This window comes from Physeter macrocephalus, chromosome 2, assembly GCF_002837175.3.
Source record: "Physeter macrocephalus isolate SW-GA chromosome 2, ASM283717v5, whole genome shotgun sequence".
Lineage (NCBI taxonomy): Eukaryota > Metazoa > Chordata > Mammalia > Artiodactyla > Physeteridae > Physeter > Physeter macrocephalus.
Window position 1 is genome coordinate 132253725 of NC_041215.1, and position 13301 is coordinate 132267025.

Sequence of the window (13301 nt, forward strand, 5' to 3'; positions counted from 1 at the left end):
CAACCTAAATGCCCATCCACAGACGAATGGATAAAGAAGATGTGGTACATATATACAATGGAATATTACTCAGCCATAAAAAGGAATGATACTGGGTCACTTGTAGAGACGTGGATGAATCTAGAGACTGTCATACAGAGTGAAGTAAGTCAGAAAGAGAAAAACAGATATCGTATATTAACACATATATGTGGAACCTAGAAAAATGGTACAGATGAATCGGTTTGCAGGGTTGAAACTGAGACACAGATGCAGAGAACAAACTTATGGACACCAAGTGGGGCAAGTGGCGGGAGGGTGGGGTGGTGGTGTGATGAATTGGGAGATTGGGATTGACATATATACACTAATATATATAAAATGGATAACTAATAAGAACCTGCTGTATAAAAAAATACATTAAATAAAATTCAAATAAATAAAAAAATAAACAAAAAAGAACCAAAAGGAAATTCTGGAGTTCAAAAATGTAATAAATAAAATGAAAAATCACTGCAGGAGCTCAAAAGTATATCTGAACTGGCAAAAGAATTTAGTGAACTTGAAGAGAGAGCAACAGAGATTATGCAATCCAAAGAACAGAGAAAAAAAGAATAAAGAAAAATGGAGAGCCTTAGAGAAATGTGAGATACCACTGAGTGCACCAACATGTGCATAACGCAAGTATCAGAAGAAGAGGAAAGAGGAGCAGAAAAATTGTGACCTAAACCTCAAATTTATAGAAAAAACATTAATTTACATATTCAAGAAGCTTAACCAACTCCAAATAGGATAAACCCAAAGAGATCCACAAATAGACATTATCATGGTAAAAATGCTGAAAGCCAAAAACAAGGAGAAAAGCTTGAAAGTAGCAATAAGGAGGAAAAACAAATTATCACTTACTAGGGAATCCCAATAAAATCAACATCTGACTTCTCATCAGAAACAACGAAGGCCAGAAGGCAGTGGGATAAGATATTCAAAGTATTCAAAAGAACAAAAACTGTCAACCAAGAATTCGATATTCAGTAAAGCTACTTTTCAAAAATGAAGGCGAAATAAAGACATTCCCAGATAAAATTAGAAAATTTGTTGCCAGCAGACTCACCTTACAAGAAATACTAAAGGAAGTTCTTCAGGCTAAAAGCAAGTGACCCTAGAAAATAGTCTGAATCCACATGAGAAAGCGAAGAGCACCAATAAAATTAATTATGTAATTATAAAAAACAGTAGTACATGTATATCTCTTCCTCTTTTAACTGATTTTAAAAGCAACTGTATAAAACAATGTATATATATTGTTGGACCTATAACATACAAAAATCTAATATGTCAAAAATGGCACAGGGTTTCCCTGGTGGCGCAGTGGTTGAGAGTCCGCCTGCTCATGCAGGGGACACGGGTTCGTGCCCTGGTCTGGGAGGATCCCACATGCCGCGGAGCGGCTAGGCCCATGAGCCATGGCCATTGAGCCTGCGCGTCCAGAGCCTGTGCTCTGCAACGGGAGAGGGCACAACAGTGAGAGGCCTGCATACCGCAAAAAAAAAAAAAAAAAAAAGGCACAAAGGAGTTAAGTGAAAACAAAGCTGTATTAAGCTAATGACTCCATATGGTAACTTGAATCCACAGGTACAAATTAAGAGAAGCAGAAATGATAAATAAGGTTATATAACAAAAGCTATACGTACATACTTGCTCTCCTTCTCTCAGCGTCTTTAAGAGACAATATAATATAAAGTAATAAATATAACATTTTATCATTGCATTTGTAACATTTATAAGATGTGATACAACAAAAATACTACAAAAAGGAGAAAAAAGGAACAGAGCTTTAAGAGAGTAGCATATCTGTGTCAAACTGGAATTAAGTTAGAGTAAATCTGAAGTTGATCCTGGTAAGTTAAGATGTGTATGGTAAGCCCTAGATCAACCACTGAGAAAATAATGCAAAAAATATACAGTGATGAAAATCATTAAGGATATTAAAACGCTACATTAGAAAATAATTTATTTAACGCAAAAAGAAGCAGTAAAAGAAGAAAAGAGAAAGGATGTAAAAAACAGAAAGTAAAATGGCAGATATAAATCCAACTATATCAATAATATCATTAAATGTGAATAGGCTAAAGAATCCAATAAAAAGGCAGAGATTATCAGACTGATAAGAAAATAAGATCGAACTATACTGTCTAAAAGAGGTGTAATTTATATTCAAAGGTATAAACAGATCAAAAGCAAAAGAATAAACAAAGATTTATCAGGCAAACAGCAACCACAAGAGAGCTGGAATCACTATACCATTATCAGACAAAACATACTTTAAAACAAAAAAAATGTTAATAGAGATAAAGAGGAACATTTTATGATAATAAAAGGGTCAATCCAGCAGGAACATATATAACAATTATAAACATATATGCACCTAACAAGAGAGCACCAAAATACATGAAGCAAGAAATGGCAGAAATAGAAGGAGATATACAATTCAACAGTAATACTTCAAGACTTCAATACTCCACTTTCAGTAAGAGGCAAAACAACTACAAGATCAATGAGGAACTAGAAGACTTGAACACTATAAACTGACTAGACATAGTAAACATCTATTGAACACTCCACTCAACAAGAGTAGACTATATGTTCTTCTCAAGTGAACATGGAACATTCTTCAGGATAGACCTAAAGAAGGCAAAACTTTATGCCAGAAATAAAACTTTATTCTAAGACACAAAACTTCCGTAATTCATTTAGGCTTCCCTGGTGGCGCAGTGGTTGGGAGTCCGCCTGCAGATGCAGGGGATACGGGTTCGTGCCCCGGCCCGGGAGGATCCCACGTGCCGCGGAGCGGCTGGGCCCATGGGCCATGGCCGCTGGGCCTGCGCATCCGGAGCCTGTGCTCCACAACGGGAGAGGCCACAGCAGTGAGAGGCCCGCGTACCACAAAAAAATAAAATAAAATAAAATAATAATTCATTTAAAAGAATAGGAATAATACAAAGTATGTTCTCTGATCACAACGGAACAAAATTAGAAATGAGTAAGAAATAAATTTTGGAAACTCTCAAATAAGTGAAACTAAAACACTCCTAATAACCAATGGATCAAAGAAGAAATCAAAACTTATGGGTAGCAGCTAAAGCAATTTATAACTGCAAATGCCTAACTGAGAAAGAAGAAAGATATCAAATGAATAAAAAACTAACCTTTTACCCTTGAGATACTAGAGAAAAAGAGAAAACTAAACTTACAGCAAGCAGAAGGCAAGAAATTATAAAGAGGAAAGAAGAAATTAATGAACTAGATAAATGAAAAATAGAGAAAACTCAATGAAACCAAAACCAGTTCTCTAAAAATATCAACAAAACCGACTTAACCTGATTGTCCATGAGGAAAAAACCCCAACAGACTCTAATTACTACAATCAGAAATAAAAGAAGCACATCACTACTGATCTTACAGGAACAGAAAGAAATACAAAGGAATACTATGAACAAGTGCTTGCCAATCAATTAGATAACCTAGATGAAAAAGACAGATTTCTATAAAGATATAAACTAACCAAAACTAACTCAAGAAGAAACAGATGATCCAAACAGACCTATTAGAAGTAAAGACATGGAATTAGTAATCAAAAAACTATCCACAAATAAAAGCCCAAGCACAAATGGTTTCATCACCACTGAATTCTACCAAACATTTAAAGAAGAATTAATACAAATTCTTCACAAACTCTTCCAAAAAATTGGAGGGAACATTTCCCAACTCATTCTCCAAGGCCAGCAATACTCTGACACCAAAACCAAAGAAATCACAAGGGGAAACCAAACAAACACTACAGACAAACACCTCTTATGAACATGGACATAAAAATCCTCACCTCCTTTAGCCTAACAAAGGGCATCTACAAAAAACACACAGCTAACATTAAATTTAATGGTGAGAGACTGGATGTGTTCCCCCACATCAACCCAAGATCAGAAATAAGACAAGAACATTCACACTTGCCATTTCTATTAAACACTGTACCGGGGTTCTAGCCAGGGCAATTAGGCAAGAAAAAGAAATAAAAGACTGGGGGGGGAAAGTAGTAAAACTACCTCTATTTCCAGATAACATGATCTTGTGTACAGAAAATCCTAATGAATCCACTAAGACACTATTAATTAACCAGTCCAGCAAGATTGCAGAATACAACCTCAATATACAAAAATCAACTGTACATCTATACACTTGCAAAGAACAATCTGAAAATGAAATTTTGAAAATTCCACTTACAATAGCATCTGAAAGACAAAATACTTAAGAATAAATTTAACAAAAGAAGTACAAAACTTATACTCTAAAAACTATAAAACACTGAAAAAAAATTCAAGAAGATCTAAATAAATACAAAAACATCCCATGTTTATGGATTAGAAGACTTAATATTGTTAAGATGTCAAAACTCCCCAAACTGATCTACAGAGTTAATGCAATCCCTATCAGAATCCCAGTTGGCTTCTTTGTGAAAACTGACAAACTCATTCTAAAATTCATATGGAACTGAAACACAGGAGAGCCAAAACAATATGGAAAAAAAAGAACAAATCTGGAGGACTCACAGTTTGATTTCAAACTTAACTACAAAGCAATAGTAATGTCAAAGCAATGTGTTACTAGCATAGCAATCATACAGATCACCTGACTAGAATTCAGAGTGCAGAAATGAACCCACATGTCTAATTTTTAAGACGAGCACCACAGCCATTCAGTGGACAAAGAACAATTTTTTCAACAAATGGTGCCAGGACAACCAGATAAATCACATGCAAAAGAATGAAGTCAAACCCTTACCTCACATAATTTACAAAAATTAACTCAAAATGGATCAAAGAGCTAAAACTACAAAGTCTTAGAAGAAAACATGGGATTCTGTAAAACTTTATGACCTCAGATTTAGCAATTCTTAGATATGACAACAAAAGCACAAGCAACAACAACAACAAAAATAATTTGGACTTCATCAAAATTTAAAAGTTTTGTGCATCAAAGGACACTATCAAGGAGGTGAAAAAAAACAAATAATAGAACATATTTTTAAATCATTTGATATGGAACTTAAATATTGAACATATAAAGAACCCTTAAAAAACTCAGTAATAAAAAGACAACCCAGTTTAAAAATAGGCAAAGGAGGGCTTCCCTCCGTTGCACAGTGGTTAAGAATCCGCCTGCCAATGCAGGGGACAAGGGTTCAAGCCCTGGTCCGGGAAGTTCCTACATGCCGCGGAGCAACGAAGCCCGTGCACCGCAACTACTGAGCCTGCGCTCTAGAGCCTGCGAGCCACAACTATGGAAGCCCGCGTGCCTAGAGCCTGTGCTCCTCAACAAGAGAAGCCAATGCAATGAGAAGCCCAGGCGCTGCAACAAAGAGTAGCCCCCGCTCACCGCAACTAGAGAAAGCACGCATGCAGCAAGGAAACCCAACGCAGCCAAAAATAAATAAATAAATAAATTTTTAAAAAAATAGGCAAAGGATTTAAATAGACATTTCTTCAAAGAAGATATACAAATGGTCGATAAACACATAAAAAGATGCTCAACATCACAAGTCACCAGGGAAATGCAAACCAAAATCACAAGTTATCACTTCACACCTACTAGGATGGCTATAATCAAAAAGTCAGATAATACGGGTTGATGAGGATGTGGAGAAACTTGAACCCTCATACACTAAATGTAAAATGGTGCAGCCACTTTGGAAAACAGTCTGGCAGTTCCTCAAACCATTAAACACACTGTTATTATATGACCCAGGAATTACACTTCTAAACGTGTGTGTGTGTGTGTCTATCCACATAAAACTTGTACATGAATATTTAAGACAGCAGTAGTCATAAAAACCAAAAGGTAGAAACAGCTCAAATGTCCATCAACTGATGAATAATACACAGAATCTGGCATATCCACCTAATGGAATATTATTCGGTTATAAAAAAGGGGAAAAGTATTGATACATATTACAAGTGAACCTTAAAACATTATGCTAAATGAAAGAAGCCAGTCACAAAAGACCACATATTATATGATTCCACTGATCTGAAATGTCTAGAAATAGGCAAGACAGAATAAAGACAGAAAATAGATTAGGGGTTACTTAGCCCTAAGTTAGGGGAAAATAGGGGCTGGGGTGTGACAGTTAGAGGGTTTGGGGGGTGGTAATGAAAATGTTCTAAAATCTATTGTGTTGATGGTTGCACCTATCTATAAATATGCTAAAAACCATTGACTTGTACACTTTAACTGATTGAATTGCATGGTATGTGAATGATACCTAAATAAAGCCACCTTAAAAAGCTTTATTCTCACGAGAGCCTCCAGCAATTCCTCATTACCATCTAAAGCTCTTTATCTTCAATCAGAATGCTTATCCATAAAGTAGCTCTACAGTCTTCATGGGAGGATAGGAGGGCAAAACCAGACACACAAAAGACACAGAAAAGTTAGAGATCTGGAAGTTACCCCTGCCTTTGTCTTCTCTCTCACCCCCATATTCTGATCAGTAACCACATCCTGTGATGTAGGGCCTCTTAAGAAAGTCTTTTTTTTGGCAGTACGCCGGCCTCTCACTGCTGTGGTCTCTCCCGTTGCGGAGCGCAGGCTTCGGACGCACAGGCTCAGCGGCCATGGCTCACGGGCCCAGGCGCTCCGTGGCACGCGGGATCTTCCCGGACCGGGGCACGAACCCGCGTCCCCTGCATCGGCAGGCGGACTCTCAACCACTGTACCACCAGGGAAGCCCAAGAAAGTCTTTTGACAGCCTTTTTGAGGCCCTGGAGCCACAGACACATGGGTTCTAATAGAGGGCTGTGTTATCAACTCTCAGCTGGACCCAAGGCAAGCGATTTAGCTTCTTAACATTTCTCCTCTTTGGTAAAACACAGGTATTAATACCTAAGCTTTATAAGGGTGGTTGTGAAAAAAAAAATGGAAAACTGTCAGTACGTTCCTGACACAAAGCAAGCGCTCAGTTATTAGCGGCTTCTCCAACTCCTCCTTTCCAGTCTTGCCATCACTAGGCTTAGATCAAACTTTTCTATTCCTTGCCTGGACAATTCCATCACCCCCTCCCTGCATCGGCAGGCGGACTCTCAACCACTGTACCACCAGGGAAGCCCAAGAAAGTCTTTTGACAGCCTTTTTGAGGCCCTGGAGCCACAGACACATGGGTTCTAATAGAGGGCTGTGTTATCAACTCTCAGCTGGACCCAAGGCAAGCGATTTAGCTTCTTAACATTTCTCCTCTTTGGTAAAACACAGGTATTAATACCTAAGCTTTATAAGGGTGGTTGTGAAAAAAAAAATGGAAAACTGTCAGTACGTTCCTGACACAAAGCAAGCGCTCAGTTATTAGCGGCTTCTCCAACTCCTCCTTTCCAGTCTTGCCATCACTAGGCTTAGATCAAACTTTTCTATTCCTTGCCTGGACAATTCCATCACCCCCTCTCTCTCAACTGGTCTACTGACCTCCAGTTTTGTTCAAGTCCATCTCCTATTTAGCTCTCAAAGTGACTTATTCCCTCCTGTAAATCTAGCAGTGTTATTTCCTAACTGAAAATCCTTTTTACCACTCTAGGTCCTAATTTCTTAATAGAGTATATACAGCCCATGGTGATATGAACCCTGCCCACACTTATCTCATACCTCACTCTCCAGCAACTTTATTCTGCTCTCACAAACACCCTCTATTCCCCAAGCTGTCTGTTTGCCTTTTTTTTTTTCTTTAAATTTAATTTTTCCCTCCCTTAATGACTCAGTTTAGAAGTTACCTTCTTTCAGGAAGCCTCCCCTAACTTCTCAGGTGGACAGTGGTTCTCACATATTAGTGAGCATCAGAATCCCTGGAGGGCTTATTCAAACAAGATTGCTGGGTCCCATTCCTAAGAGGTTCTGATTCAGTAGGTCTGGGGTAGGGCCCAAGAATGCGCATTCCTAACAAATTCCCAGGTGACCACACCCTGAGAATTGCTGCTTCATGCCCCCTCCTCTCTCACTACACCCACCCCCCTGAATTCTAATTTTCTGTTTATGTCTTTATCCCATGAGCTCCCTGAAGACCGGGGACACTAAGCCTTATGGCTAGCCATACACCCCATGAGAAGGTACGCAGACCCTACCATAAACCTGCTCCTCCCTCTCCAATTACTCAGAGTTCATCAACAGTCCCACTACTTTCCCAGTCATTGGAGGCTTACCATCTAAGAGCCATTCCAACTCCTGCCCTTGTCCCTCAGATCCAGAGAACCACTAAGTCTTGCTGATTGCTATTAGGCCAATTCTCATCCTCTGGCCCTACTCATTCTTACCACCACCATCATACTCTCTTTACTGGTCTCCCAGTCTCACTTTCTACTTATTTCAAATAATGCTTTGAATCCTCCTAAAACAAAACTTTGCACACATCACCTCAATCCAACTTTCAATAAACCCCCTTAGTCAGCTATGTTTCAAGCCCTGTACGATGGTTCCTACTTACACATCCAAATGTTTATGTTTCCTGCCCTCATAAGTCTATGAGCTCTCTGAGGACAGTTGCCTTGTCTCATTTATCTTTGTCTTAGCAGTGCTGAAATGATACAGAGTAGGCACTCCAATGTTTAAATTTATGAACCATACAGACTTACTTGGTTTTGCCTGCCTCACTGCTCGTGTCCTACCCTCTTATTTATTCTTCCCTTGTTTAAATGCCTAACACAAAGTACAATGCATCGTATTGTTTCCTTGATCAAAAAACGAAGGTAGCAATATTTAACATTTTTGAAGTACACTGCTTCACTGCTACTGCACTGCCAGCATCTACTTAAGTAAAAAAAACACGGCTAACAAGCAGCTCCTACGGATGGTCTGGTCTGGTCTAGTTGGCGCCTAGGCTTTACCTTCATCTGCGCCAGCTGTTGCTGCTGCTGTTGCTGCTGCAACCTCCGCAGAGCCTCTTGCTGCTGCTGCCTCTGGCGCATTAACTCCTTCTGCCGCTGGAGCTCCAGCTCTTTCCTCTTCCGTTCCTCCTCCTCGTGCCGGAGTCTGGCTGCCTCCTCTTCCATTCGCAGCCGGTTCTCCTCTAATCGACGCTGGGCTTCTTCTTCTTCCCGGGCCCATTTCGCAGCCTCCTCTTCCTTCCCAGAAGGAAAAGTAAATGATAATAAAATTTAACTGTGTTTTTTAAAAAAATCTGAATCACTTTTCAAGTCTTCAGTCAGAGGCACGCTTACAGGATAATTATCATGTTTAATTTATTTGCTAATTTCTACATAAAAGGAATGTCACTCTGAACATCTGTGTAAGCACTGATCTCTTAGAGATCACCACAAACTGCAGCCAAGTCTCTTGGAAACTGTTCCAACATTGAGGCAGAGATAGCTTTTCAGGGTGCTGAGCGCAAAGAGCTGTCAGGACCTGCAAGAATACGGATTACCAGGAAAGCCTCAGCCAGTTCCGGACCCAAAGCAACTTTACAAAACCACTTAACTCCATCCCAGGTTCTCACCCGTTATGGCTCACAGGCCGCTTGGAAGGCCTCTCCTTGACCCATCCTCTACCCCTCTACTACTTTCTGCAGTACCTTGGCTCATTTTCCTTCTGCTTCCCTCCCTCAAAACCATTCCATGTGCCCCGTGGAATTTTCTTGGCCTTCCTCCATGCAGTCTGATTACTGCACCTGCAATGCTCTAGAGCTCAGCGGTCCCCAACATTTTTGGCACCAGGGACCGTTTTCGTGGAAGATAATTTTTCCAAGGACCGGGGGTGGGGGTGGGGTGGCTTCGGGATGATTCAAGCTCATTACATTTATTGTGCACTTTATTTCTGTTATTATTATATCCACTCCACCTCAGATCATCAGGCATTAGATCCTGGGGGTTGGGGACCCCTGCCTAGCTTATCCAGACAGCACATTCCCCTCCATTCTCCAGAACTCAGGGCAGACACCAGCCACTCTACGAGTACTTCCCTAGCCTTCAGGAGGTAGACTTCCCCTCTGCCTTTTGATTATGCCCAACTATACCTTGTCCTCCTCTCTCCGTTTGCTCTTAGCCCAACTGTGGCAGCAATTGTTACCACCTATCCAGCAAAAATTCCTTTCAGGTTGCTTCTTTGCAGACAGAACCTCCTGTCATATCCGAGGTTTAAAATGCCAGATTTTGCTTTTTAAGCTTCCAGCGTAAACAGGGACAGCCATGTGATCTGATTTCGGCCAAAGGGATGCTTCCAGAAAAGATATTCTTCCCAGACAAAAGGAAAGAAGCATGAGAGAAGGGCCACTCCCTTTCTGGGTATAGGGTATGGTATGATATCCAAAACTCCTAACCATGAGGCAAAAAATGTGAACTCAAAAGTCAATACACCGGGATTTCCCTGGTGGTCCAGTGGTTAAGAATCCACCTTCCAATGCAGGGGACGTGGTTTCGATCCCTGGTCGGGGACCTAACATCCCACGTGCCGCCGGCAACTAAGCCTGCGAGCCGCAACTACTGAGCCCATGCACCACAACTAGAGAGAAGCTCGTGTGCCGGAAGAAAGAGCCTGTGCACTGCAATGAGGATCCCACGTGTCACAACTAAGACCCAATGCAGCCAAAAAAAAAAAAAAATAGGTCAACATACCAAGAAATGGTAGAGCAGCGTGTGCACCATGAGGTGAAAAAGTCAACACACGAGGAGAAGCATGCAAAGGACCTGGGTCCTTAATGATATCACAGAGTCACTGAAGTTCATGTTTAACTGCCTTACTTCCAAAGAACACCTTGATATTTGAGGCAATAACGTTATCTAACGTTTAAGCCATTTTTAGGTGAATATTTTGATTTTTCAGCTGAAAGCATCCAAAGTGTGGCATTTATTTCTGGTAAAATCATCACCTACATAGTCTGTGAGCTTCTTGAGTACAGAAACAATTTCTTAAAAAGTTTTGGACTCTACCAGCAAACAATCATAACAACTGGCATATGGTATATTAACAAAATCTATTAACTGTTAAATGAATAAACCAAAGAATCTAACCTGGAAGTTATCTATCTACCTCTAAAGAATTTAGATTTCTCAAAGAGTTTCAATCAAGAACTTCAGCAAAAGCAGGTAATCTGCAGCTTCCTGTCAATCCAACCAACAAACAAAAACCTACACCCCTAAGTGTGGACTGCTGTACATGGTGACTTCCTTCCAAAGAGTACAGTCAGGGGGAAAGAGTAACTTTACAGTGGAGACACCTGACAAGCACTACTGCAGCCAGGTGATCAATGGCAACATCAATAACCATAAATCATGTTGGTAATATGTACCCTTGGTATGTGACGAAAATGGAACTTAACTTCTGTGATCTTCTTCTGAAACACCCATAACTCGTCTGACTGTGAGAAAAACTTAAAACAAACTCCAACAGAGGGTTACCGTACAATACACTGACCAGTATTCCTTAAAACTGCCAAAGTCATCAAAAACAAGGGAAGTCTGAGAAACTGTCACAGCCAAGAACAAGCTAAGGAGACATGACAACTAAATGCAATATTCTGGATAAGATCCTGGAACAGAAAAGGGACACTGGGGGAAAGCTGAAGAAATGTTAATAAACTTTGGTCTTTAGTTAATAATAATACATCAATATTGATTTATTAATGTGTCAATATTGGTTTATTATAACAAATGTACCATACCAATGTAAAATAATAATAGGGGAAACTGCACTATCATCCCAATTTTTCTGAAAATCTCCAACTGTTCTAAAAAGAAAATCTACTAATAAAAAAAATCTACCTCTGTTCTTAAACATTAAAATGAAATGCTTTAGGGGTTCTGGCTGCCTGTTAACAGCAGAATGGCATGGTTACAGTAGAGTCAGATAATGGTCATTGCTGCCATCAACTTATGGATATACTAAGCAGCAAGGAACTGTGCACTCTACAAGTGTGAACCGGGGAGTACCCTAAGGCAAAAAGTTGTCAACCTCCAGTCTCACGTTTGGTTTTTTAAGAGCAGGCCTTCTTCCATTTTTCTCTGGTGCCCTCGTTTTTTGTTTGTTTTGATTCCTTGACATTTCGTTCAGCTTTTATAATTACATGGGGAATGGTTATCACAAAAGTAGTAAGAGCCAGTTAGATCTCTTTTGGTAATTCGCAGCAACCTGCAAAAGTTTTAGATAGGCTCTCCTAATATCCTAATACTTTCTTAATCACTAATTCCTAGCTTCAAAGAAGCAATAAGAGCAAACCATCTGATCACCTGCTTGCGTAATAATTCTTCCTGCTTCCGCCTTTCTTCCTCTTCTCTTCTCCTTTCCTCCAGTCTTCTAAGAGCTTCTTCTTGCTGCTGTCTTTCTTCCTCTTCTCGTTGTCGCCGTAATGCAATTTCCTGCTCCCTCTGGCGTCGCAGAGCCTCCTCCTAAATTAAAAAAAAAAAAGTGTGTGTGTGTGCGCACGCGTGCATGCATCTCAATTAATATGTTACATCATAATTTGGAAAGAAATAGGCTACGTGCTGCTAAGATCCTGTTAACAGTATATATAAAAAGTATCTAACCAGGATCTAGGGCAAAAAGTATATATGTGAGCTGGGGAGTAGGTATATTAAGAGTTAAAATAATTTGTATTTAAAATATTAATAGTTAAATAGCACTACATGCAAAGACCATCCTGGTTTCTACATTAGCTACGTCATTTCCTGATTAACACTAAAAAGGACGCAGGCTTTGGTTTCTCTGTTGCTACCATCAGTCCCTATTTTTTTAATCAAATGAGAACCTAAGGCATAGAGAAGTCAAACCAACATAGTCACCAAAAATGCCTGGTGAGGTAGAGAAGTTTTCCAGTGAAAAGTATTGAATAAAGCCATGTGTCTCAGAACATGTTCCCAGAACTGAAGTCCCATGGATATTAAATATACAGAAAAGAGTCCCACTGTCAAAATAACTTAGGAAGAAATAATGAGCAACACAGAATTAAACAGATTTCTTTACTGCAATACTTCTTAAAGTCCTTACATTGCTAATGCAGAGTGTGACTCTAAGAAATACTAGTAGGTCTAATCTAATCTCAGCATGGACATGGATGCCTTTTTTCAGAGTTCTTCTTAGGGCAAAAAACAAGAAGGAAATGTGAAGCAAAGGCTAGACGCTGGGGCTGTTACAGAGTGGATTCTTTCAAATGGGATCTTTAAAAATCCCAGTAGAAAAATGGTCCAGGGCTTCCCTGGTGGCGCAATCGTTGAGAGTCCACCTGCCGATGCAGGGGACACGGGTTCGTGCCCCGGTCCGGGAAGATCCCACATGCCGCGGAGCGGCTGGGCCCGTGAGCC

At 40.0% G+C, this 13301-nt stretch overlaps 1 protein-coding gene across 5 annotated transcripts in view; it reads right to left on the reverse strand.

Annotated features, from left to right (window-relative positions):
• GIGYF2 (GRB10 interacting GYF protein 2) overlaps nt 1-13301 on the reverse strand; it is a 128762-nt gene that overhangs the window by 19832 nt on the left and 95629 nt on the right. For all 5 annotated transcript variants that reach the window (XR_003677897.1, XR_003677898.2, XM_007125031.4 and 2 more), the window contains 2 exons: nt 12231-12389; nt 8898-9134 (listed from right to left, as the gene is read on the reverse strand). Coding sequence is in view for 3 of the 5 variants with exons in the window: in XM_007125031.4 (XP_007125093.2) it covers nt 8898-9134; nt 12231-12389 (396 nt within the window). In the remaining 2 variants the exon portion in view is untranslated. The remainder of the gene's footprint in view (nt 1-8897; nt 9135-12230; nt 12390-13301) is intronic.